The sequence below is a fragment of the Bos indicus genome, chromosome 13 (assembly GCF_029378745.1).
Source record: "Bos indicus isolate NIAB-ARS_2022 breed Sahiwal x Tharparkar chromosome 13, NIAB-ARS_B.indTharparkar_mat_pri_1.0, whole genome shotgun sequence".
NCBI classification, from domain to species: domain Eukaryota; kingdom Metazoa; phylum Chordata; class Mammalia; order Artiodactyla; family Bovidae; genus Bos; species Bos indicus.
In genome coordinates this window covers 72,073,309-72,100,284 of record NC_091772.1, presented here as the reverse complement: position 1 = coordinate 72,100,284, position 26,976 = coordinate 72,073,309, and the positions used below count along the sequence as shown (strand labels likewise).

Sequence of the window (26,976 nt, the reverse complement as noted above, 5' to 3'; positions counted from 1 at the left end):
TGATTAACAGCACAAATTAACGTATCCAAACTTATTGCATCTGAGACTTGCCTTGTTTTACACTTAAGTAGAATTTACATTGTTTCCACAGATAGATTATCAGTATCTCAAGGAATTTAAGAGTGACCTATTCAAGTAAGGCAATCATCTTGGTAGCAAACTTTTATTGAAATCTTACATAACTCAAGCTTTATAAAAAGCCAACATAATTGAAAATTGGGTTCTCCCTCTAAAGCCTTAAGTATTCAAAGCCTGAAAAGGTTAATTTAAAATTAAGCAAACAAATATAACAATAACAAAACCCCTCCAGCAGATCCTGCTGAAATACTTAAAAAAAAAAAAAAAAAAAAAATCTAAATGAGCTTAATCTTTACAAAAGTTATTTTAGCTCAAAAGCTATAAAATCAAAGTTATCTTAATTCTACAAACAAGGGAGAGGATCTTTGACTTCATGCCATTTCTTTAGAACCTCATCTTTTTCATCAAATTTGGCTACAAATCCAATTTCTGTGTGCCCATTTTGGGAGGTTTCTTCTTGCAGAAGAGGTCAAGTAGAAACATGAAAGAGTAACTGACTAAGCAAGTAGGAAAGTGTTCCGTAATAGTGTGCAAAGAGTGGAGAGTTCTGGGTTAATCTCTGGAACTCGATCTGGATCGTGACCTTGACTTTGAACGAGATCTAGAATGGGATCTTGAAGCTCTTTTTGGTGGAGGGGACACGGAACGGGCCTTTGAGGGTGGAGCAGGTAGGGGCGAATCGGAACGGGACTGGCTCCTCGATCTAGATTTGGACTTTATATCACCTTTTCCATTTTCTTTGGGGGAACGAGATCGAGAACGAGACCTGCTTCGAGATTTCTCATACTCATCCTTCGATCTGCTCCGAGAGCGCGAACGGGAGCCCCGATCAGACTTGGGTTTAGATTTGCTTTTTGATCTAGATTTCCTGCCTTTGGAACGAGACCGTGATCGACCTTTGCTCCGAGACCTGGATCTAGACAAGAAAAGCCAGATTTTTTGTCAGTACCTTGGCAGAACACACAAGCACTCTATAGACAAAGTAAGTTATTCAGAAAAACACTCAAGAACCCACTTACCGGGAGCGACTTTTTGAGATACTTCGAGATCTACTGCGGCTGCTCCTACGACTTCTACTTCGTGACCTTCTTCTAGATCGTGACCTATAATAAGAAATGTGGTAATGAATTTTCATCTCAAGACACCTCAACACAAATGAACAATTTAGACAGACAAGCCAACAGTAAAACTCCTTAATTGCTCACTACAAATTAAATCTAGTATCAAAATATTTTAAAAAGAACCCAACAATGCCAATAACAAAAGAAACTAAAAATTGACCTAATTTCAATTCAGCAGTAATTGAAATACTGCTGCTTGAATTTTCTTTTGTTTGTGGCAAATACTGTCTCCCCCTATACCCTTCAATACATTACCTAGATCTGCTTCCAGAATAAGACCGCCTATGGCTTGTTCGTGGCTTATCTTCAATGAGTCTAATATTTCTCCCATTGATTTCTGTACCATCCAGTTTATCCAAAGCACGCTTCATGTCAGAGTAGGAGCGAAACTCAATGACACCTTCATTTGTGCGTTCTTTGTGAGCATCTGCATAGGTTACTTCACCTGCTTGTCTCATGAAATCCTAGAAGAGCAATATGACTGGTCATTCCCAGAAATCTAAACAAAAAAGATTTGCTGTATTTGATTCTCAGATATAAAAGAATACAAAAACTTACCTTTTAAACGTTAAGTCAAATCTTTTTTATCCCAAATTATATAGCACTTACCTTTAAATCTTGCCAACTGCAACGACTAGAAAGATTTTCTACAATAAGTCTGAATTCTGTGCGTACAGGTGGTCCATATTTGTCTCTGCCAGAGGTTCTCCGACTGCTGTATCCACCTCCACCACCTTTATCATGTGAAGAGAACAATTAGATGCTTTGCAATGATAGGCATGCATAATGTTTTTGAAAGTTAGTACAAACATAACAACTTTATTTACTGGAGTAGGACTTTGCTATTATACTGCTAAACCTTCGATACAGTTATGATTTGCCATAAATTAAATTAAGGGCAAGTCAAAACAGACTAAAACCAACTAAACTTCTCCTACATTCTGTTAGAGAGTGACTGCTCCTTTATTCAATTTACCTCGCTAAGTTTTATTTTACAGAACATTGTAAAATATAAAACTTAACTGATTACATGCATTTCTACATTTTACAAAAATGTTTACTAGTTACACTAAGTACTTACATCACAGTGTGAGGTTTTTGGTGGTGGTTTGGCCACAAAACACGCAAGGTAACAGTCACCTAGTTCAGATTAACCAGTTTTGTCTAACCCTTGGAATCCTCACCATCACCCTGCGTCTAATGGCAAAAGGCTGCTGTCGTCATGGCTTCCGGTAAGGTCAGCCAAAGGGTCATAGGGCAAGGGTCACACAATGTATGGAAAAGCCAAGGCCAATCAGGAAAGGCAGTCATCTTAGCCTCAGTGGACACAGCCTCAGCCCCATTGGTCACTTTCAAATTGAAACATCAAGGACTTGTTAAAAAGTTTGAATTCAACATGCAACAATTTCAACATCAAACATTTAACATAACCAACCCCCTCCCACCTCCTCCCAATAACATGCCCCAACTAGTGCATATACAGCATAAAGCTCATTTAGATCTCCTTTGTGGTGTAAAACCACATTTATAAATATATTTTCTTTGGCCCCCGTCAATTTTCGTAAAGCTAAAACCTACGCTTAAAACCCCACCTCATTCCCCGCCCCGCCCCCACCTCCACCCCAACCAGTCCCAAACTTCTACGCTAAGTCATTCACATTTCTAGCTAATGCACTGACAGGCAAGTTGAGGGGATACAACAAATACAGCCACCCCTCACTTCCTCCGTAGTTAGAGCCCACGACAGTGCTGACAGGGGCCCAACAAGTCACTCCCTCCCGACTTGGCAATCCCCGCCCCCAAACACCCAAACCCTGCCTAGGCAAAACCCACCACCCAGTCCCCGCGCTCCGGCGTCCCGTGTCTTCCCCGGGCAGGTGTGAAGGCAGCGAGCCCCGGGAGCACCCGAGTCAAACGGCCGCGGCCACCTCGCCTGCCCGGCTGGGAGGCTCCACCCCGCCCCGCCTAAGCCTGCGCCCACCCCCCGGGGTCCCAAGGACGCGGAGCGCGCGGGGGTGGAACTCACTGCGGCTTCCGTAGCTGTAGCCGTCGCGATCCCGGCGCGGGCCGCGGGCGTGCTCCACGATCACGCGCTCGCCACACAGCTCCTTGCCGTTCAGCTCGTAAACGGCGTCGTCGGCGTCGCGGGAGTCCTCGAACTCCACGAAGCCGTACCTGGGGGGCGGTGCGAGGGCCGGAGGCCGGCGGGCGTCGTTAGGCCGAGGGCGCGCACGCGCGCGCGACCCCCCGTCCCCGCGCGCGCCCGCGGCTCCGCGCCGCCGCCATCTTGGCGGCCCTGCCACGCGGCGCCGCGGCCTTGACCGTCTTCTCCCTCAGACGGGCCCTGCCGCCGCAGGCCCGGGGCGCTGCGAGCGGACGCGGGCTCCCGGGGTCCGACTCACCCATTTTTAAGATCTATTTCGAGAAGGCGGCCATAGCCACTGAAAAAGCGCTGGATGTCCTTCTCCCGGACGTTGTAGCTCAAGCGTCCTATGTAGACGCGCGGCATGTCCGCAGCGGGCAAGGGGCCCGAGGGCTGGCGGTCGAACGGCGGACCGCACGGCAGTAGCCGCGGTGCGGGTGCGGTGACGGCGAGAGCCCGGACACGCACCTCACACCACAGCGGCGGCCGAGTCCAGCCACACAATGGTGCGCGCGCGCCTGTGCTACGCTATAAGGGCGGGCGGTAGGGGGGCGGTGCCCTGCGTGTGACGTCAGCGCGCTGCACGTACTCTCCCGCTCTGGATCGCGGAGCGCGGCGCTCGAGGGTGACTTGCTGTTCCTCAGCCCGCCAAGTTTCGGGGAAGTGAGGCTTTACCCGCTCACCGAATTTTTTCCCACACATCTTTGTCAACGTCATATTCTGTCTCCAGCCAAGGACTTGTTTTCTAATTTGTGCTTTTAAACAAAAAACAAAAAACTTTCTCCAGGCTAGCTCTTCAGGACGGGCGCTCGGGAGGCCGTCCCGGAGAATCCCCTGTTCTCATTGGTTCTGGAGGTTGTCATATTAGGCCTCCGCGATCTCTGATTGGCCCGTCAAAACGAGGCTCGAATTTTCTTCGCGGATCGTTGGGCTCACGCTCAGCTGGTGTGGAAGGCGCCTAGTCAGTGGGTTAAGTGCCCTTTCCACAGTATCCGAAGTTTCTGCTCCGAGGTCGTGTGGACCCGGACCGGGGTTCACAGCCCTGCTGGCTTCTGTCCTTCGTGGCCCCACAGCGGCCATTGCGGTCTCACTTCACTGCCTTCCGGTATGTCCAACTGTCCTTCCAGGAGTCTTGGAGCACTGACTCCTGGAGTCACCTGTAGATTGAAGTATACATGACAATCCCACGATCGCTGTGCGTCCTAAGTTGCTTCAGTCGTGTCCGACTCTCTGCAACCCTATGGACTGTATGTAGCCTGCCAGGCTCCTCGGTCCATGGGATTCTCCAGGCAGGAATACTGGAGTGGTTTGCCATCCCCTCTTCCAGGGGATCTTCCCCACCCAGGGGTGCGTTGGCAGGCGGGTTCTCTACCACTAGCACCACCTGGGAAGCCCACTTGCTGTAGTACTGACAAAGGGAGCAGGGCCAAGACCTCTGGCCCAACAAAGTTGAGCAAGACCTGACAGCCCTCCCACAGAGGTACGCTCGTTTCCTTCCCTCAGTGGAGCGTCCGTTGTCCCAACGTGATCCCTCCCCGCCCCCGCCCGTTGGTTTGAAGGGTATCTTATCTATGTGGCAGAAACGCTTAGTTTGGAGTTTACCACTAGAAATACTATTTAAACCCCAGAGGAGTAAGTTTAAGTGGAAGATCAGAAGACCCTGGAGTTCTCTGAAACAAGTGCAGGAAAAGATGCTGGTAAGAAGTGACTAGAAAATTGGGAAGAAGGGTCGGAGGGCAAGGTGTAACACAAGCTGAGGGAAAAGGGCATCATGGGGTTAATACTGGCTGTTAAGGTATTTCCCTGTATTCCACCTGGGCAGCCTTGATCTTCTACTGCTGCTAAGTCACTTCAGTCGTGTCCGACTCTGTGTGACCCCATAGACTGCAGCCCACCAGGCTCCCCCGTCCCTGGGGTTCTCCAGACAAGAACACTGGAGTGGGTTGCCATTTCCTTCTCCAATGCATGAAAGTGAAAAGTGAAAGTAAAGTTGCTCAGTCATGTCTGACTCTTAGCGACCCCATGGACTGCAGCCTACCAGGCTCTCCCATCCATGGGATTTTCCAGGCAAGAGTACTGGAGTGGGGTGCCATTGCCTTCTCCGTGATCTTCTACAGTTTCTGGTTTAAAGGCAATGATTTTTCCCTCCCCCTCCTCCCACGGGGGCATTTGGCAAAGTCTGAGAGTCTGTCGGTTGTCACGACTGGGGGAGGGGGAGTGTTAAGAACTGGCATCTGGTGGTAGAGGCTACACTGTGCTTAAAGTTCGATAAATAAAATATATAGGTGGATGGTAAAAATTTTGTGTGTTTGTGGAATATAGTAATTGGGGAAAGGAGAATTAATGGGATAACTTTTTTCACTGATTGAATTGTCAGTATTTTGAAGTTTGTTGAAATTCACTGTTGGCTGGGAATCCCCTGGAGGTCGAGTGGTTAGGACTCCACACTTTCACTGCCTTAGGGCCCAGGTTCAATCCCTGGTCCGGAAACTAATGTCCCATAAGCCGTCCAAAAGTTCATTTTTGGCAAGAGGTGACACCCCACTCTGAACTAAGATGCATATGGGAAGTTGGGTGTCACCTCCTGTCTCCTTGCTGTTCATTTGTGCAGAGAAAGATGCAGCTGACATGTCCTCCTCTCCCTCACTTCTTTTTCTTGAGAGCCCAGGGGCTACTCTTTTTTTTTTTTTTTTGACCACTCCGGGACCTGCAGGATCTTAGTTCCCTAACCAGGTGATGATCTTGGTGAGGCAGCAGTGAGTGATGGCATGAAATGAGATCTTAATTCCCTGCCCAGGAATTGAACCTGGGTAGCTGCGACTTCATTTCACTTGTCGCTTTTCTGCATTGGACAAGGAAATGGCAACCCACTCCAGTGTTCTTGCCTGGAGAATCCCAGGGACGGGGGAACCTGGGGGGGCTGCCGTCTATGGGGTTGCACAGAGTCGGACACAACTGAAGCGATTTAGCAGCAGCTGCAGCTGGGATGAAAACCAGAAATCCTAGCCACCAGACCAGTGAGGGCTAGGGGCTAGAAGCTATTTCCCCCCTGGATCTTTGCCGCGGTGAAAAATGCATTTATAAATGCAACTTTGTACCCGCAACTTTGTAAATGCGGGTACAAAGTTTATTATTAGAGACATAGCACAATGAGTGGGAGAGGACCTAGAAAAATGGTTTGTTTACTTTAGACAGAAGCAAGGCAGAGATGCACACCTGGAGAGAAAGGGTGTGGGTGTCCTCCCTAGTGAGGAGGAGTGCAGTAAAGAGGCAGTTAAGACATTTATATAGGGTAGTTCTTCCGGGCCTTTGTCTTCCTTCAGGCCAATTACCTGTTTCTTTTTCCACACCTGACCTACCCTGGGACCCTCATCAATCTCGGAAGTAAAGGCTTCTGGGAGGTTGGTCTGACATTATCTCCTGACTTTTGACCCACAAGGAGCCTTTCTGTGCTGTGTAGTGTCTCCCTTGTCCCCAAAGAAGGGGAGACGGGAGACCAGTTAATCCTTTTTTTAAAAAATTTATTTATTTTTCCATTTTTGGCTGTGCTGTGGATCTTTGTTGCTGAGCAGGCTTTTCTATAGCTGTGGTGAACGGAGGCTACTCTATTTTCAGTACACAGGCTTCTCATTGCAGTGGCTTCTCTGGACACATGGGCTCAGTTGCTCCCCAGCATGTGGGCTCTTCCGAGATCAGGGATCAAACCCCTGTCTCCCGCAATGACAGGTGGTTCTTGACCACCAGCCACCAGGGAAGCCCGATCGTCAGTTCTTTACTCAAACAGGGTTTGGCCACTCTTTGTCCTTGCCGTGACCATTACTGTAAGGGGCTGGCAAGAGGCAGACACGGGCTATTTACCCTGTTTCTGTTGTTCCTTCCATTTTGGAGGGCAAACAGGAGGCTGATTGTAAATGCCTTAACTGCAGCCCACCTAGCTCTTGTCTGATGGTTTTTTCACTGACTCAGTGAGTTGGGATGTGGGGGACGGTGACCCCAAAGGGGTTCTCACTTCTGGCGTTAAGGTACAGTGCCAGGTGGGGAGTTTGACTGGGGCGGTACACCTGTCAAACAGTAACACAGGTGTCCTGAGGCGAGCTTAGGGAGGACAGAAACCTCCTGTGGGGCAGAAGGGCTAAAGCTCGCTTGATCTTGATTTTCAGTATGAACACAGACTGTAAAAGGGGGGCCTCACAATCCTTCTAATCTTTGGGGTTTTAAGCAGGAAGTGTCAGAAAAGTTACCACAGGGATAACTGGCTTGTGGCAGCCAAGTGTTCACAGCAATGTTGTGTTTTGATCCTTCAATGTCAGCTCTTCCTATCATTGTGAAGCCGAATTCACCAAGCGTTGAATTGTTCATCCACTAATAGGGAAAGTGAGCTCTTGCCTCAGGAAAGGCTGTTGTAGTATCCTGCCTGAAGCCCATGTCTTCCTGCCCTATGAAATGTAAATAGGAGGCCAGCTGTAAAGGTCTATAATATGGAGCCCATCTATCTCCTACATGCTGCTAACTCACTTCAGTCGTGTCCGACTCTGTGCGACCCCATAGACAGCAGCCCACCAGGCTCCCCGGTCCCTGGGATTCTCCAGGCAAGAACGCTGGAGTGGGTTGCCATTTCCTTCTCCAATGCATGAAAGTGAAAAGTGAAAGTGAAGTCACTCAGTCATGTTCGACTCTTTGCAACCCCACGGATTGCAGCCCACCAGGGTCCTCCGCCCATGGGATTTTCCAGGCAAGAGTATTGGAATGGGGTGCCATTGCCTTCTCCATCTCCTACATAACAGGGATCAATTGCCTCTTGCAATGGAAGCACAGAGTCTGAAACACTGAACCACCAGGGAATTCCTCCCCAGTGGTTACTCTTAACGAAAAACTTAAATTGCCTAAGAGGAAATGGTCTCAAATATCATTATTGAAGGGAGTGTTGGGCCAGCAGCATTCTGTGGAGTCTTGCTGATAATCTGACTTCTGTTGATGTTTTGAAAGAACAACTCAAAGGAGAAATGACGGATGTACAGCATTTGGCAGTGTCTGAAGTGTCTATAATCATGGTGGCAGATAAAGATCACTGTTCATTTAAAAGTTGTGGAGTGCCTGTCAGCAAGAGAGGCAATCTGTCAGCAAGAGAGGGAGGGAGGAGCTGCAATCTGATCCAGAAGAGAGTTAATAACTTCAAATCCATGATTGTTGCTGTTCAGTCATCAAGTCGTATCCCACTCTTCGAGACCCCATGGACTGCAGCACACCAGGCTTCCCTGTCCATTACCAGCTCCAGGAATTTGCCCAAGTTCATGTCCATTGAATTGGTAATGCCATCCAATCATCTCATCCTGTGTCACCCTCTTCTTCTGCCTTCAGTCTTTCCTAGGATCAGGGTCTTTCCAATGAGTCAGCTGTTCACATCAGGTTGCCAAAGTATTAGAGCTTCAACTTCAGCATCAGTCCTTCCAAAGTATATTCAGGGTTGATTTCCTTTAGGATTGACTGCTTTGGTCTCCTTGCTGTCCAAGGGACTCTCAAGAGTCTTCTCCAGCACCACAGTTTGAAAGCATCAATTCTTTGGTACTCTGCCTTCTTTACGGTCCAACTCTCTCATCTGTACATGACTACTGGAAAGACTATGGTGCTTTAGTCGCTAAGTTGTGTCTGACTCTTGCCACCCCATGGACTGTAGGCTGCCAGGCTCCTCTGTCCATTGAATTCTTCTAACAAGCATACTGGAGTGGGTTGCCATTGCCTTCTCCTGACCCAGGGATTGAACCCAGATCTCCTGCATTGCAGGCAGACTCTTTACCGACTGAGTTACAAGGGAAGTTGGATGGAAAGACCATAGAATTGACCATATGGACCTTTGTTGGCAAAGTGATATCTTTGCTTTCTAACACACTGTCTAGGTTTGTCATAGCTTTCCTGCCAACAACCAGTGGTCTTCTAATTTCATGGCTGTGGTCACCATCCACAGTGATAACAGAAATTGTAAAGTACAATCTGGAGTAGGGCATAGTTGTCGTGGTTTTAAATCCAATGGGAATTCTTAATATACTTAGCTGGAAACCAAAAGTATTTCCCAAGCATCCATGTGATTAAAAGTGATATAAGCTAGTTTCTGACAGGTTTTGCTGTCTTTGTTTGAAAATTTTATATACCAGACGCTGTACTTTTGAATGGATTTTGACGACTCAAGAAGGTGAAGTGGAGTGAGTGTCTGAGGCAAACTATGGCCCCAGGCCCAAGCAGGCCTGCCTTTCAGATCAGTTCAGTTTAGTCGCTCAGTCGTGTCTGACTCTTTGCAACCTCATGAATCGCAGCACACCAGGCCTCCCTGTCCATCACCAACTCCCAGAGTTCACTCAGACTCACGTCCATCGAGTCAGTGATGCCATCCAGCCATCTCATCCTCTGTCGTCCTCTTCTCCTCCTGCCCCCAATCCCTCCCAGTATCAGAGTCTTTTCCAATGAGTCAACTCTTCACATGAGGTGGCCAAAGTACTGGAGTTTCAGCTTTAGCATCATTCCTTCCAAAGAAATCCCAGGGTTGATCTCCTTCAGAATGGACTGGTTGGATCTCTTTGCAGTCCAAGGGACTCTCAAGAGTCTTCTCCAACACCACAGTTCAAAACCATCAATTCTTCGGCACTCAGCTTTCTTCACAGTCCAACTCTCACATCTATACATGACCACTGGAAAAACCATAGCCTTGACTAGATGAACCTTTGTTGGCAAAGTAATGTCTCTGCTTTTCAATATGCTATCTAGGTTGCTCATAACTTTCCTTCCAAGGAGTAAGTGTCTTTTAATTTCATGGCTGCAGTCACCATCTGCAGTGATTTTGGAGCCCCCAAAAATAAAGTCTGACACTGTTTCCACTGTTTCCCCATCTGTTTCCCATGAAGTGATGGGACCAGATGCCATGATCTTCGTTTTCTGAATGTTGAGCTTTAAGCCAACCTTTTCACTCTCCTCTTTCACTTTCATCAAGAGGCTTTTTAGTTCCTCTTCACTTTCTGCCATAAGGGTGGTGTCATCTGCATATCTGAGGTTAGTTATTGATATTTTTCCTGGCAGTCTTGATTCCAGCTTGTGCTTCTTCCAGCCCAGCGTTTCTCATCATGAACTCTGCATATAAGTTAAATAAGCAGGGTGACAGTATACAGCCTTGACGTACTCCTTTTCCTATTTGGAACCAGTCTGTTGTTCCGTATCCAGTTCTAACTATTGCTTCCTGACCTGCATATAGGTTTCTCAAGCGGCAGGTCAGGTGGTCTGGTATTCCCATCTCTTTCAGAATTTTCCACAGTTTATTGTGATCTACACAGTCAAAGGCTTTGGCATAGTCAATAAAGAAGAAATAGATGTTTTTCTGGAACTCTCTTGCTTCCGTCTAGTCAAGGCTATGGTTTTTCCAGTCCTGTGGCCACTGCTGAGTTTTCCAAATTTGCTGGCATATTGAGTGCAGCACTTTCACAGCACCATCTTTCAGGATTTGAAATAGCTCAACTGGAATTCCATCACCTCCACTAGCTTTGTTCGTAGTGATGCTTTCAAAGGCTCACTTGACTTCACATTCCAGGATGTCTGGCTCTAGGTGAGTGATCACACCATCATGATTATCTTGATTGTGAAGATCTTTTTTGTACAGTTCTTCTGTGTATTCTTGCCACCTCTTCTTAATATCTTCTGCTTCTGTTAGGTCCATACCAGTTCTGTCCTTTATTGAGCCCATCTTTGCGTGAAATGTTCCCTTGGTATCTCTAATTTTCTTGAAGAGATCTCTAGTCTTTCCCATTCTGTTGTTTTCCTCTATATCTTTGCATTGATCACTGAGGAAAACTTTCTTATCTCTTCTTGCTAGTCTTTGGAACTCCGCATTCAGATGTTTATATCTTTCCTTTTCTCCTTTGCTTTTCACTTCTCTTCTTTTCACAGCTATTTGAAGGCCTTCCCAGACAGCCATTTTTCTTTTTTGCATTTCTTTTCCATGGGGATGGTCTTGATCCCTGTCTCCTGTACAATGTCACGAACCTCCATCCATAGTTCATCAAGCACTCTATATATCAGATCTAGTCCCTTAAATCTATTTCTCACTTCCACTGTATAATCATAAAGGATTTGATTTAGGTCATACCTGGATGGTCTAGTGGTTTTTCCTACTTTCTTCAATTTAAGTCTGAATTTGGCAATAAGAAGCTCATGATCTGAGCCACAGTCAGCTCCCAGTCTTGTTTTTGTTGACTGTATAGAGCTTCTCCATCTTTGGCTGCAAAGAATATAATCAGTCTGATTTCAGTATTGACCATCTGGTGATGTCCATGTGTAGAGTCTTCTCTTGTGTTGTTGGAAGAGGGTGTTTGCTATGACCAGTGCGTTCTCTTGGCAAAACTCGATTAGTCTTTGCCCTGCTTCATTCCGTATTCCAAGGCCAAATTTGCCTGTTACTCCAGGTGTTTCTTGACTTCCTACTTTTGCATTCCAGTCCCCTATAGTGAAAAGGACATCTTTTGGGGATGTTAGTTCTAAAAGGTCTTGTAGGTCTTCATAGAACCGTTCAGCTTCTTCAGCGTTACTGGTTGGGGCATAGACTTGGATTACTGTGATATTGAATGGTTTGCCTTGGAAACGAACAGAGATCATTCTGTCGTTTTTGAGGCCTGCCTTTGAGTTTTGTAAATAAAGTTCTTTTGAAACACCTCAACACCCATTTACCTGTTGTCTGCTCTTAAGTCACAACAGCAGTATTGAATAGCAGAGCCTGCCCAGAAAGCCTACTTGCTGGTTCTTCACGGAAAGTCTGCCTATCTCTGACCCAAATTAGGTGTTTGTAAAGATGCCTCAATCCTATATATGAACATACATGTCTATAAGGGTTGGGTTTGTAGTTGTCTTTGATCATTCTCGGAGGTGGGTCCTACCCAATCATTTCCCTCCTAATGCTTTCCTGCTGTTCCTTACTCTTCCTCCCACTTGATTCTTCCTGTGCCTTGAGTGTGCCAAGTACCCACCTACCACATGGGCCTTTGCATTGACCATCTCCCAATTTTTGGAGCTCTCTTTTCTGATAGTTCCCTCACTTTCTGCGTCTGCTCAAAATCACTGTGTCACTTCTCTAACCACTCATTTTATTTTATTTTTTTCCAGTTTTATTGAGACAGTATTGACATATAACATGTAAGTTTAAAATGTACAGTGTGATGGTTTGATACATGTATATATTGCAAAATAATTACCGCAATAAGGTTAGTTAACACCCCTCACCTCCATTCCCCTCACATAATAACCATTTTTGGAAGGTGTGTGTGGTGATGATTTTTAAGATCTACTCTCTTGACAACTTTCAAGTTGTTAATACAGTATTATTAATATAGTCACCATGTTGTATATGAGATTCCCCAGAGCTTATTCATCTTACAGCTGGGAGTTTGTACCTTTTGACCTACATCTTCCAATTTCTCCCACTCTCTAGCCCCAGGCAACCACTCTTCTGTTCTGTTTTTATGAGTTCAACTTTTTTGGATTCTGTGTGTAAGTAAGAACATTTGTCTTTGTCTATCTCACATTTCACTTAGTATAGTGCCCGCAAGGTCCCCTGGTGTTGTAGCAAAGGCAGGGTTTTCTTTTTTATGGCCAAATAACATTTCATTGTGTGTGTATATATATCATATCCCCCACATGTTTTTTATCCATTCCTTTGTTGACATACATTTAAGCTGTTTCCATGTATTAGCTACTGTGAATAATGCTGCAGTGAACACGTGAGTACAGATATCCTTTGAGATAGCTTTCTCTTTTCTTTTGGGTACACTATGTACCTTGAAGTGGAATTGCTGGATTATACAATAGCAATATTTTTAATATTTTGAAGAACCTCTACATTGTTTTCCATAGTGGCTGCACCAATTTACACTCCCGCCAACAGTGGGAGGGGCTCCCTTTTCCCCTCATCTTCACTTTTTTATCATAGCCGTTTTAACAGGTGTGGTGTGCTGCAGTCCATGGGGTTGCAAAGTGAGACACAACTTAGTGACTGAACAAGTTTTAACAGATGTGAGGTGATGCTGTGATCACCCACTTTAAAACAGGATCCTGGGACTTCCCTGCTTGTCCAGTGGTTAAGAATCACCCCTGCAATGCAGGGGACATGGATTGGAGCCCTGGTAAGGGGAATTGATATCCCCTCTGCTGGGAAGCAACTGATTCCACATGCCACCAAGCAACTAAGCCTGGGGGCCACAACTAGAGAGTTCATGAAAGAAAAAGAAAGTGAAGTCTCTCAGTCATGTCTGACTCTTTGCGACCCCATGGACTATAGCCTACCAGGTTCCTCCGTCCATGGGATTTTCCAGACAAGAACACTGGAGTGGGTTGCCATTTCCTTCTCCAGGAGATCTTCCCAACCCAGGGATTGAACCCTGGTCTCCCGGATTGTAGGCAGATGCTTTACCGTCTGAGGCACCAGGGAAGTCCAGAGAGTCCATGAACTGATAAACAAAAGATCCTGTATGATGCAATGAAGATCCCGGTGCCACAGCTAAGATCCAACATAGCCAAATAGATGGATAAATAAGTATATATATAAAAAACAGCATCCCTTCCTGCACACTATATTTTCTTACCTTCTTTTATTTTTCTTTATTAAACTCAGTGGTAAAGAATCCACCTGCAATGAAGGAGACTTGAGTTCGATCCCTGGTTTGGGAAGATCCCCTGGAGAAGGAAATTGGCAACCCCCTCTAGTATTCTTGCCTGGGAAATCCCATGGACAGAGGAGCCTGGTGGGCTGCAGTCTGTGGAGTTGAAAAGAACTGGACATGACTTAGCGACTCAACAACAATATTAAACTTTCACCATGTGACATGTGTTTATTTACTCTCTCCCACCCCCACTACAGTATATGTGTCATTAGAGTGGGGGTGTTGTCTGTCTCTTCACTGCTGTATCCCCAGCATAAAGGAAGGTGCCAGGCCCACAGTAAGTGCTTAGTCTGGTAATTGTTCAGAGCCTGTGAAGGGAGGCTCTTCATTCAACAGACACCTATGCTCCAGAGGGCTCATCAGGACACCCTGGTGGACGGAATCTTCCTCCTCCTGGCTCGTGCTCACCCACTCATGCTGCCCAGACACTCACTCTCATCTGAGGGTAAGAGGTGTACTGTTGTCCTTCTTGTTCAGTCACTAAATTGTGTCTGAACTCTTTGCAACCCCACGGACTATAGCACACCAGGCTCCTCTGTCCTCAGAGTTTGCTGAAATTCATGCCCATTGAGTCGACGACGCTATCTAACCATCTCACCCTCTGCCACCCACTTCTCCTTTTGCCTTCAATCTTTCCCAGCATCAGGGGCTTTGAATTGGCAATGAAGGGGCAATAAGTCGGCTCTTTGCCTCAGGTGGACAAATTATTGGAGCTTCAGCAACAGTCCTTACAGTGATTATTTAGCATTGATTTCCTTTAAGATTGACTGATTTGATCTCCTTGCTTTCCAAGGGACTCACCAGAGTCTTCTGCAGCACCACAATTTGAAAGCATCAGTTCTTTGGTGCTCAGCCTTATGGTCCAACTCTCACATGACTACTAGAAAAACTATAGCAAAGTAATGTCTGTGCTTTTTAATATGTTGTCTTGGTTTTTTATAGCTATAAGTATCCTACACTTCCTCCACCCAAACTTATCTAGACAGAGAAAGAAGGCTGGGGTGGCTATGGAGCTACCAAAATTCTCATATATTGTCGGTAGGAATGCAAATTAATACTGTTGCTTTGGAAAAACTTGTTGATAGTGTCTACTAAAGGTGAAAGCTGCTAGTGTTTACCCCATGGCCTAACAATTATATACGCAACAGAACCATGTACATATGCTCTCCTTAGGGAATGTGCTAGAAATTCATAGCAGCATAACATGTAGTAGCCCCCAAATAAGAAATCACTCAGATACCATCAACCGGAGAATGAACAAATCAATTGTGGTTTATTCACGCTACAGAGCATACTACTATATTCATACCACACAGCAATGAGAAAGGAATTGCAACCATACACAGCGAAATCAGTGGCTCTCACAACGATGTAACCCTCTAAGATTCCACTGGAATCCACACTATATGATTTAATGTATGTGAGACCGGAAAGCAAAACTAGGTTATGGTGTTAGAAATCAGGTATGGGGTCTGTGGGAGTGACTAGACAGGCTTCTGGGGCTCTGGCCATATTTTTCCCTTGATTTAGGTGCTAGTTATAAGGGTGTGCTCTATTGGTGAGAATTCATTGCTGTGTATGCTTATGATTTGTGTACCTTGCTGTATGCGTGTGGTGCTTCAGTGGAAAATTAAAAGAAAGATTACCTCTCTCAAAAAAGATTATAACGTCCTTAACCTAGAGCTCCCAGGTCCTGCTGGGGACCAAAGATCTACTTGGGATTTGATTCATAGATTTTGCCCATAAATGTCAATTTAAATCAGTCTGTTTACTTCCAATTAAGTTTCTGTAAGTTACTGAATTGCTCCTTGGCTGGGACGATGTGGCTCTGTCGCCACCTGGTGGCTATTTGCTATCACAGTATTAGATAAATTCCACCTGCTGCTTCATCCGCGCCTCATGAAGCTCAGTGATAGATCTTTAAAGGTCTCTGAGTCCAAACCTTCTAATTGTCAAGCCCTTACGTACCCAGAGGTTTTCTGGCCCTGACTTGAACACCTCTCCTGATGGAGAGTTCACTGCCTAAACAGGCAGATAAGTCCATTCTAGGGCATCTCACACTGTGATTAAATTCTTTACAGATAGTGGGGGAAAAAAATGCTCTCTTGAATTGTCTACCTTCCGGTCCTGAGCGTGCCCCTGAGGATGTTCAGTAACCACATCTGTTTCCCACACGAAGGTCTTTCAGATATTTGGGGGCAGCACGCAGACCCTCTTCCTGTTCATATCCTCTCTTTTGGCTAAATGTCTACTTTCCCCAAAAACTTTCCTGGGGCTACTTTCAAGTCTGTTTGTCACCTTGGCTGCTGAATGTTTGTGTGTTGAGACTCATCTGTGACCCTCTTCAGGCACTGCCCTCAGATTCAAGCTCACCCCCCTGGGTTTGTCTGGACCTTCCCACTGCTGCTGCAGCCACAGTTTTCTCTGGGCCAGTTAAGAGCTGTGGCCCCTATTGGCACAGATGGTGGCTGCTGTCTGATTCCTCACTCAGCCCTGCCTCTCCTTCTGCATGGAACCAAACTGGCATTGAGAAGCTCCTGGAACAGCCCACTGTGGCAATCAGTGCTTGTGAATGGAAGCAGGCAAGGTGGCAGAATGGAAATCCAGGGCTTCTGGGCAGGTGGACACAGAATCAGTGCTCCAACTCTGGGGCAGCCAGGAGACAGAAGTGCTGATGAGGAAGATCTGAGTTGGCCATGTGTCGGGTGAAGAGCACGAAGCTGGGGAGGAAATCTGAGAAGTATCACTACAGAAGCCACAGCAGACTTCAGCCAGTGCCGTGGGCTCCAAGCCTGTCAGAGCCCCACGAGAGGCGAGGGTGGGTCCCCTCGCAGAGGTTCCCTGAGGCTGCTGCACGAAGGTTTCTGTTCTTCCACCTGGCACTGAGCTCAGTTTGCAGACATTTTCCCCATCATTAGTTCCACTGTTGCTGTTATTTGGACAAATTTAAACTGAAGCTTATTCCTGAATGCCTTGTCAGTGCTCATGCTTATCACTACAGCTCTTATCCTGGCAGCAAAAGCTGCGTCACATGATGGCCTTCTAACGTTGTAGGGCAGAAAAGCTGAGTGGAACCTTTTGGAAAGCATCCAGGAGTGTGCCCAGGGCATAAAACCCACCTCCTAGTAGAGGGAGGGGAAGTAAGTCTTTTAAAAGGCATTTTGCATGGTCCTGGCATTGTGCAGGGCTCAGGCAACATAAGCAGGGTCAAGACAGATCCAGTCAGGCCCTCCAAAAACCAGTCCCAAAGCAGTGATCTTTGGACACTGGTGAGCATAATTTCAACTCAAAGCTATGCAGACTCTATCCTCAGAGATGGGGTCAGTGGGGGAGGGGCAGGGCCTGGTAATCTGCATTTTTAACATCCTCCTGCATGATTGTAAAGCACATGGTCAAGTGACCATGCTTGGGAAATACTGGCCTGGGATCTTACTACTCAAAGTGTGGTCTGTGGACCTCCCTCCCATTAGCATTCCCCGAGAGCTTGTTAGACATGCAGAATCTCAGACTCCACCCCAGACCTACTGAATCATAACAGGCATTTTAATAAGATTCCTCAGCAGATTTGTGTGCATGTTCAAGGTTGAGAAGCATTGCCAGGGCAAGGTGCAAGGGAGTCCTCCTTTTGACTCTACTTATTATTTTGATAAAAGGAAGAGTGTGTTCATGTGTTACTTGGTAATTAAATAAACGAAAATCTTTGCAAAAACCAGGAAAATCTTGTACTTATATGTAAACAGCAACTCTATCCATAATAGCCCCAAACTACAAACAGCCCCGGAGGAGGCAATGGCACCCCACTCCAGTACTCTTGCCTGGAAAATCCCATGGATGAAGGAGCCTGGAAGGTTGCAGTCCATGGGGTCGCTGAGGGTCGGACAAGACTGAGTGACTTCACTTTCACTTTTCACTTTCATGCATTGGAGAAGGAAATGGCAATCCGCTCCAGTGTTCTTGCCTGGAGAATCCCAGGGATGGGGAGCCTGATGGGCTGCCGTCTATGGGGTCGCACAGAATCAGACACGACTGAAGCGACTAGCAGCAGTAGCAATACAATCCCAATCGGAGAAGGTGATGGCATCCCACTCCAGTACTCTTGCCTGGAGAATTCCAGGGATGGGGAGCCTGGTGGGCTGCCATCTATGGGGTCGCACAGAGTCAGACATGACTGAAGTGACTTAGCAGTAGCAAAAACAGCCCAGGTGAATGGGTAGACAGATTCACAAAATAGAATACTACTCAGCAATAAAAAAAAACAATGTGGATTAATGTGTCATACTTTTTGGAAGGAGCCAGACTCAAACACCTATATGCTGTGTGAGTTTACTTATGTGATATTGTGGAAAAGGCAGAACTAAAGGGACAGGAAGCAGATTCGTGGTTGTAGGGGGCTGGTGTTTGAAGTTGAGGATTGACCGCAGAGGGGTAGGAAGGAAATTTTTGGAGTGAGTTCTGTGTCATGATTATGGTGGTATGAACACAAACGTATACATTTACCAAAACTCATTGAAGTGGATGCTTAAAATGGGTGTATTTGATTGTATATAAATTGTATGTCAATAATAGGGCTTCCCTGTTGGCTCTGATTGTAAAGAATCTTCCTTCAATGCCAGAGACCTGGGTTCAATCCCTGGGTTGGAGAGATTCCCTAGAAGAGAATGGCAACCCACTCCAGTATTCTTGCTTGGAAAATCCCTTGGACAGAAGAGCCTGGTGGGCTATAACCCATGGGGTCATAGTCAGACATGACTGAGAAACTAACACACATAACGCACACACATCAGATCAGATCAGTTGCTCAGTTGTGTCTGACTCTTTGCGACCCCATGAATCACAGCACGCCAGGCCTCCCTGTCCATCACCATCTCCCGGAGTTTACTGAGACTCACGTCCATCAAGCCAGCGATGCCATCCTGCCAGCTCATCCTCTGTCGTCCCCTTCTCCTCCTGCCCCTAATCCCTCCCAGCATCAGAGTCTTTTCCAGTGAGTCAACTCTTCACATAAGGTGGCCAAAGTACTGGAGTTTCAGCTTTAGCATCATTCCTTCCAAAGAAATCCCAGGGTTGATCTCCTTCAGAATGGACTGGTTGGATCTCCTTGCAGTCCAAGGGACTCTCAAGAGTCTTCTCCAACACCACAGTTCAAAACCATCAATTCTTCGGCGCTCAGCTTTCTTCACAGTCCAACTCTCACATCCATACATGACCACAGGAAAAACCATAGCCTTGACTAGATGGACCTTTGTTGGCAAAGTATTATCTCTGCTTTTGAATATGCTATCTAGGTTGGTCATAACTTTCCTTCCAAGGAGTAAGCGTCTTTTAATTTCATGGCTGCAGTCACCATCTGCAGTGATTTTGGAGCCCAGAAAAATAAAGTCTGACACTGTTTCCCCATCTATTTCCCATGAAGTGGTGGGATCAGATGCCATGATCTTCGTTTTCTGAATGTTGAGCTTTAGGCCAACTTTTTCACTCTCCACTTTCACTTTCATCAAGAGGCTTTTGAGTACCTCTTCACTTTCTGCCATAAGGGTGGTGTCATCTGCATATCTGAGGTTATTGATATTTCTCCTGGCAATCTTGATTCCAGTTTGTGTTTCTTCCAGTCCAGCGTTTCTCATGATGTACTCTGCATATAAGTTAAATAAACAGGGTGACAATATACAGCCTTGACGTACTCCTTTTCCTATTTGGAACCAGTCTGTTGTTCCATGTCCAGTTCTAACTGTTGCTTCCTGACCTACGCACACACATACAAACACACATATATCAATAAAAATGATTTAAAAAAAAGACATGGAACAAGACCAAGACCATCCGGCGCTTTCGACCATTTTTGTTTCCAGAGAGCCTAGGTTAAGCCTCCCCTCATTGCCTTGCACCTCACTCGACATAGCTGAACTTCCTATTCGTTCTGCCAAAATTGAGCTCTGGCCCTCCAGGCCTGATGGGGGCGCTGTCTCTTGGGGTGTCTCCCTTTAATAGGCCATTAGGAGAAATTCAGGTTCTGCTACAGGCAGAGTGTAGTGAAGAGAGTAGGAAATTAATTAATCAAGGAACACTGTCAGGCTGAAGTGGCTCTAACTCCTTGGTGCCCTATGTAAGCAGACCAAAACCTAATCAGGTATATATGTCTAGAGGTTAAGAAATGGAAATGTAAGGATAACCCATCACAACCAACTAGGCTGTAAGCTGCAGCCTTTCTTTTCCTCCGCTCCTTCTCTGTATAAGCCTTTCCAATGACCCTGTGGGAGAGAGCGTTTTTTGGTTTGTTGCTGCCTAATTTGGATCCATTTTTCTCATATAAACTCTTTAATGTGCCTCCATTTATCTTTCAACAAGTATTAAAAGCATATCTGGGGAGCCAGATTACTTGGTGTATGGTCAGGCCACCCAAGGTGGCTATTTTCTTGCTCTCTGTATTCTCCTGCTGGACCAGTGCTTCATCTATACCCTGCTCGCATGACTGACCTTGCTACATACTTGCCCCAGGCCCAGCTAGCAACTGAGTTCTTATGAAAGGGGCAGTGAGGTGTGTGCCAATCTGCTAGTTTCCCTGGTAACCAAGGAACCAACCTGATGTGGATCTGTCCCCTACTGCACCCCAAGTACAGACTGCACGCAGTGGGGTGTCACTCCAGGACCTTGCTTCAGACATGTAAGATTCTTCATCCGTAAAAGCATTGATGTCTCCGTTGCTGACTCTGAGTTCTTCAGTTTTGAAGTTGAGCAAGCACAAGCTTTACATGCCTGTAGTGTAGCCTACCACTTGGCTTCTGTTTCCAGCTCTATCATCTGCTGGGGTGTGAATTTGGACACATTTCTTAACCTCTTTGTGCCTCAGTTTCCTTGTCTGTAAAATGGAGAAAAGAATAGCACCTGTCACAAAGAGTAAAAAATTTTTAAAGTTATTATATGGTAAAGTGTTTAGAACAGTGCCTAGCACATAGTAGGCACTAAATACGTGTTGGTTATTATCATTTAGTAAATGCAGATTTCATCCATCCCACTTTTTTCCCTATGGACTTCCTGCAAGCTAAGAACTCTTGGTTCTTCATGGTTTATGACAGGCTGATTCTAGAAGCAGTCTCCCATCCCATTCCAGTTGTCTTCACTGATGGAGGGTTCCAAGGGAATGGCTGCTTGGAGGTGGGAGTAGTAGCTGGAGCAGAGTGAGCTCAGCTGGGTCTCGGACAGTTTTGACCTGTGCTCAAGAAGACAAGCGCCAATCCCGTCTCCCTGTAAACCTTTCTTGAGCACTCTATAGACTTTGCTGATGATGCCTGTCAGGTTAGAGTTCTGATCACTTAACCTCTCTGAGTTCTTCAGTTTCCACGTCTGGAAAGTGGGATGATTCCAACTCCCAGGGCTGTGGTGAGATCAGATGAGATGGCTTGTGACATTCTTGGTGTTTATTTGAGTTTGGAGTCCTCTGGAAGGAGGCCCTGAGACAACACTCAAGTGCAAATAGTTTATGTGGGAGGTGATACCAGGAAACAGTGGTAGGAGAGAGAAGATACGGGACAAGGAAGGGAAGAAAGCCATAAGGGGTGTGTTACTGGGCTGATGACATAGTAAGCCACTGGGCCCTAATGCCCCCGGGGACTCTGGGAGCCACTGCAGAACACACCTCAACCTAGCGAAGAGAATGTTTTTTTTTCACAGCTGAGGGGTAGGAAGCTGGGGAATCTGTACATCAGCTGGCTAGCTGTGTTGAGGGAGGGCTACGTCCAGCTGCCCTAGTAGCTGAGTGTCTCTTGCAGCCAGAAATCAAGCTCTGGGGCAGAGAGGCACAGGTGTTTCCAGCACTCTGACCTTGGCTGTGCAGGTGAGTGTTGAGAAGATGAAGCAGCTGGCTCAGCATCTGCCATGTGCAGGTTGACCAACTTTCCTCCCCTTGCAACTCTGTTTTCAGGGCGTATTCCCCTGCTAAGAATGGATTGATGTCGATTTCTTGTGAACTGATCTAGGGCACTTCTGTCACATAGAACACTCAAGTCCCCCACCCCCCCAACCGTTGCCTTCACCAGCCCCACCCTGACATGCCAACCCCAGTGATTGTCCCTCTGTCCTTCCCATAAAGATTCAATAATAAAGCCAATAGAAGTAATTAATTGGGACCTCACATTTTGTATTAGCACATAAATGTATGTTTATCACATGAAAGACCTTTTGATACCAGCTGGAGAAAACCACGATACAGGGTTGGCGACCAGATGGACTTCAGCTGTAAGAGCAGCCTGGCAGATGTCTGGAGATGGGGAGGGTAGAGACCAGGGCTGACCCCATGGCCCACTCCTGGTGGGGATTGTGGGCTGTTTCAAGAGTGAATGTCAGTGTTTCAAAACTTTGGCCATCAATGTTTTGGATGTGACTTGGAGGCGTGTCTGGGAGGAAAGGGTAGAGGGCTTGGGAATTACCCAAGTCTTCAACTTTATGCCAGTGTTGCCAAGTCCTCTCATGACTCTGAGCCTTATTCCTCATCTGTAAAATGGACATGTTTATAGGATAAGGTCATAGAGTTGAGTTGAGAAGTAAGTAAATTGGTGCATCTCTCTGCAGTATATGGCCCGGTAGACCAGATGTCAGCAAATGTTTTCTGTAAAGGGTGAGGCAATGCACATTTTGGCTTTGTGAGCTAAATCTCTGTTGTGTTTACTCCAGTTTACCCTTGTAAGGCTCAAGCCCCCATAGAGTATATGTAAACGTCTTAAAAACAAGTTCTATAGTTCCCTGGTGGTCCAGTGGTTAAGAACCTGCCTGCCATTGCAGGGTTCCATCCCCGGTCTGGGAAGATTCCATATGCCACAAGGCAAATAAGCCTGTGTGCCACAACTGCTAAGACTGTGAGCCCTTGAGCCCATGTTCTGCAATAAGAGAAGCCATCTCGATGAGAAGTCCACGCACCACAACCAGAGAGTAGCCCTTGCTCCCAACTTGAGAGAGCCTGCATGCAGCAATGAAGACCCAGCACAGCCAAAACAAGGGGAAAAAAGAAGCTCTGCCCCTAGAATTGAAAATGGGCAGAATGGGGAGGTTTTTATTTCTCTCTCTTAGAGGGAGGCAATGTTCCCTACTCATCTTTGTCCTCCTTTGGGCTCAGCATAGGGCCTGGTGCATAGTAGGTGCTCAGGAAGTATTTACTGAAGGAAGAAAAACAGCATATGACACTGGGAAGAGAATGGTCTTTGTCATCAAGCAGACCAGGGTCCAAATCCTGTGACCTATGCTGAAGGAAAAAAATTATTCACCACACTTGTTGAAAAAAAAATCGGGAAAGCAGACTCAATTCATGGGGAACATTGAAATAAGTATAGGGACTACTGGGCTTCCCAGGTGCCACTACTGATAAAGAACCCGCCTACCAATGCAGGAGATGAAAGAGATGCCAGTGAGAGCCTGGGTCAGGCAGAGCCCCTGGAGGAGGAGATGGCAACCCACTCATGTATTCCTGCCTGGAGAATCCCATGGACACAGGAGTGTGGTGGTCCATAAGGTCGCCAAGAGTCAGACATGACTGAAGTGACTTAGCACGCACCCAAGCTCATAAGGGCTACTGCAGTGGGGTTTTGTTGTAGGGAGTGAGATTCAGCTCAACTCAGAATATAGTAAGGAAAACAAGTAATTTACAGCCAAAGAGCCTGATGTGTCAGGTTGACAAGTGGAAAATTATGGAGCAGTAACATCAGGAGTAAGGGAGAAATTCTGGTTAAACCAACCTAACAGGATTCTTGTTGAAGGCAGGCCAGGGTGATTAGTCATCGCCTGTGAGATGGTAGAAGATGAGGGAACCTGATCAAATATTGAATGTGATCAGATATCTAGGGTGGGGAGCTCTAGCTAAACCAACTTGGCAGGATTCTTGCAAAAATTGTATATGTTAGCAGAAATGAACACAGAAGCTTCAAATCAGGCCCTAGCTGGGAAGAGAGTTCAGAGAAACTTGATTCAAGTTTAGTCAAAGAGAGACTCTCTTTGTTATCTAAGCTAACATGTTTGCCTTCTCTGAGCCTTTTCATCTGTAAAGTGGGCGTGATAATCATACCTAGTGCATATGGTTGTTGCAAGTGTAAACGGAGATCATGGGAAAAAGTGTGAATGTGGAAAAAGTTTTTCCTAAAAAGGAAGCATAAACTCTCCAGCTTCCATGATTTTTGACTCAACCCCTTAGTCGAGTGATGGAGGGCCATTTCCTGCCTTCAGTCTGCACCAACAGCTTTCTCTGGTCCCTCCTGGGCTCTGGGAGTGGGTGGAAGATGGCACCAGGGCAGAGGAGTGGTTGTAAAGAGAGTGAGGGGGAGAGTCACGATTCCTGTTCTGAATTCAGGGCCATGCTGGCAGTAACGGCAGACAATCAGCTTTTGCCCCAAGGGCTCAGTGTTGGTTGTGAAGAATTAATGACTGAGAAAGGTATCTGCCAATTATTTTTCCACTCAGGGTGCAGAGATTACAGAAACACAGCAGAGAGCATTTCAGATCCAGGCCTCTCAGTGCTGGCTGGCAATTACCCCCCTACTGACTTCCCTCCCAGGAGAGTGCACAGAGGTCAGGGGTCCCTCAGGGCATGCTCAGAATTCCAAGTATGTGCAGAATATTCCATGTTCCTGTAGAGATGAGGGTAAGGGAAAGGAGGACACATGTGGATCTTGGTTTGGTTGTCCTAGAAGTAGGCTCTGAGACAAGGATGTGAGGCCATGGAGTTTAGTTGAGAGGCAATCCTCAGAAACACCAGTAGGAGGGAAGGGAAGTGAGATGGGGAAGGGACAGAGCTTAAAGGTGTATTATTAAGCCAATTACATTGTTCATGTTGGAGTTTAATCTCACCCGAGGACTCTGGAACATGTACACTTTAAAGTTACCCCATCGGAGGTTGAGAGAGTGGGGCTATTTGTACTCTTGTGGATCATTGGTTGAGGGCTGCTGCAGGGGGAGTTAACTACCCAGTGCTTCTAGCCTATTGCACTTGGTGGCTAAGACAGTCCTCAGGCAGAAAATGCGGGTGCTGGCAACTGGCAGGCCCTGAAGTGGTAAGGCCTGGTGAATTTGCACCAGGCACCCAAAGAGACTTGCTTTGGTCCAGGCATGTAACATATGCCCTTTCATTTAATCTCTGTATATATCCAAGACTGCATCTCAGTTTACCACCTCTTCTCAGTCCTACTTCTTAGAGCTGGGACTAGGGTGAAGTGAGTGAAGCCTTTGTACCAGGTACAACATTTAAGGGGGCATTAAAAAACATGAAGGCAATGGCACCCCACTCCAGTACTCTTGCCTGGAAAATCCCATGGACATAGGAGCCTGGTAGGCTATAGTCCATGGGGTTGCTAAGAGTTGGACACGACTGAGCGACTTCACTTTCACTTTTCACTTTCCTGCATTGGAGAAGGAAATGGCAACCCACTCCAGTGTTCTTGCCTGGAGAATCCCAGGGACGGGGGAGCCTGGTGGGCTGCCATCTATGGGATCGCACAGAGTCGGACACGACTGAAGTGACTTAGCAGTAAAAACCATGGCCACCAAAAAATAGTTTAATGCAATATTTTTAAAAATGGAGTGAATGCAAAAGAAAAAAAAAATCTACAATGAACAAAATATCAGAATTTTAAATATAGACAGATCAGTAACGGTGCCAAGCCACATTGAAGCCAGAGGCAAAGAAAAAATCAGTAATAGTGATCTTGTTAATCATGGATTTTGGGGGGCATTCATTTTGATTAAAAAATATTGCACTGGAACATTATTTGTCTTGATTACTGAGTTTTTGGCACACCCTTATATCTGGTGCCCGAGGCGATACCTCACCCGTCTCCCTGTCATTCTGGTCCTGCTGCAGCCTCTTTGTCGTCCCCATCTTGGTAGGTTGCACTCAGTCTGCTCAGAACTCGAGCCAGAAATCTGGGGTCCTCTGTGGCTCCTCTCCTTCCCTTTACTCATCTTTCACGCCCACCTCCAAGCATCTCTCAAGACTGTCCTCTTTTTTCCATCTTCTTTGCCACAGTGAGGCTCCCTCTGTGGGCTCCCTTTAGCAGACAGGAACGGCTTCTTGGATTTCCCTGCAAGCTCTGCTCTGCACTACAACACACGCCAGTATGTGCAGCAGACACCATAGTGCCTGTTTCTCTGCCCCCCTCACTTCCTTCCCTTCTCTTTCCCAAGTCCTCCCACATCTGTGTAAGTTCTTCCAATATGAAACATCTTGTTCCCATAGCACTTACAGAAGCTCCAATTCTGTGATGAAATCCTGATGGCTACTTTATCTTTCTTCACCATCTTAGCTGCTCCAGGTGGGTGTGGAGGTATGCTGAGGCAGTCTCCTTTTATTTTATTTTAAAAGGCTTTTTGATGTGGACCATTTTTAAAGTCTTTATTGAATTTGTTATAATATTGCTTCAGTTTATGTTTTGATATTTTGGCTGTGAGGCATGTGGGATTTTAGCTCCCTGACCAGGGATCAAACCTGCACCCCCTGCATTGGAAGGCAGAGTCTTAACCACTGGACTGCCACGGAAGTCCCACAGTCTCCTTTTAGAGCATCAGCAAAGCAAAACTCCCTCTGATACGGCCTTATCCCCTTGCCTACTGGAATTGCTATTTTCTTACCTTCTAATTTTGGGCTGAGAGAGGTAAGGGCACCGGATCCTTGAGCCCAGTCAATGTCTTTCTCCTATTCACATTCTTGCCAAGTCTCCCTCCTTCCTTGGGTCCACCTCCAGATATGAAAGAGATTGCCTGCCTCCAGTGGGGTGGTAACTTTCCTGACTTCTTTTCCTGAATCCCATCTCCCAATCACTTATGATAAACTCCAGGTTTAGACTTTTCCCTTGATATGTAAAAGGAAGATTCTGGAATTAAGAAACTTTTTTTTTTTCCCCCTCCATAGCCAGGTTCTAAGACTACTGTTTCTAGAAAGACTCAAACTATGACCTCTTTATTTCAGGTGGTG

General features: G+C 46.3%; 1 protein-coding gene and 2 long non-coding RNA genes across 3 annotated transcripts in view; 2 read left to right on the top strand and 1 right to left on the bottom strand.

Moving 5' to 3' along the window:
• Positions 1-147: 147 nt before the first annotated feature.
• On the bottom strand, positions 148-3,858 carry SRSF6 (serine and arginine rich splicing factor 6). The gene is made up of 6 exons (XM_019972429.2): positions 3,602-3,858; positions 3,226-3,374; positions 1,809-1,933; positions 1,455-1,663; positions 1,098-1,181; positions 148-994 (listed from the first exon to the last, which is right to left on the bottom strand). The coding sequence occupies exons 1-6, from the start codon at positions 3,706-3,708 to the stop codon at positions 631-633; spliced, it is 1,038 nt and encodes a 345-aa protein (XP_019827988.1). The 5' UTR covers positions 3,709-3,858; the 3' UTR covers positions 148-630.
• Positions 3,859-26,976, top strand: part of LOC139186589 (uncharacterized) — a 58,204-nt gene continuing 35,086 nt past the window's right edge. Inside the window, exon 1 of the long non-coding RNA XR_011570224.1 lies at positions 3,859-4,447. This is a non-coding gene — a long non-coding RNA (uncharacterized lncRNA). The remainder of the gene's footprint in view (positions 4,448-26,976) is intronic.
• LOC139186588 (uncharacterized) lies at positions 19,946-25,039 on the top strand. The gene is made up of 3 exons (XR_011570221.1): positions 19,946-21,323; positions 21,797-21,861; positions 21,949-25,039. It is a non-coding gene; the product is annotated as an uncharacterized lncRNA (long non-coding RNA).

Coding starts and splice junctions, on each gene's coding strand:
- SRSF6 (XM_019972429.2), bottom strand. CDS start 3,708: ATGCCGCGCGTCTACATAGGACGCTTGAGCTACAACGTCCGGGAGAAG. Junction 1,934..3,225: donor CTACAGCTACGGAAGCCGCA/GTGAGTTCCACC, acceptor CACATGATAAAG/GTGGTGGAGGTGGATACAGC. Junction 1,664..1,808: donor GCAGTTGGCAAGATTTAAAG/GTAAGTGCTATA, acceptor TTGCTCTTCTAG/GATTTCATGAGACAAGCAGG.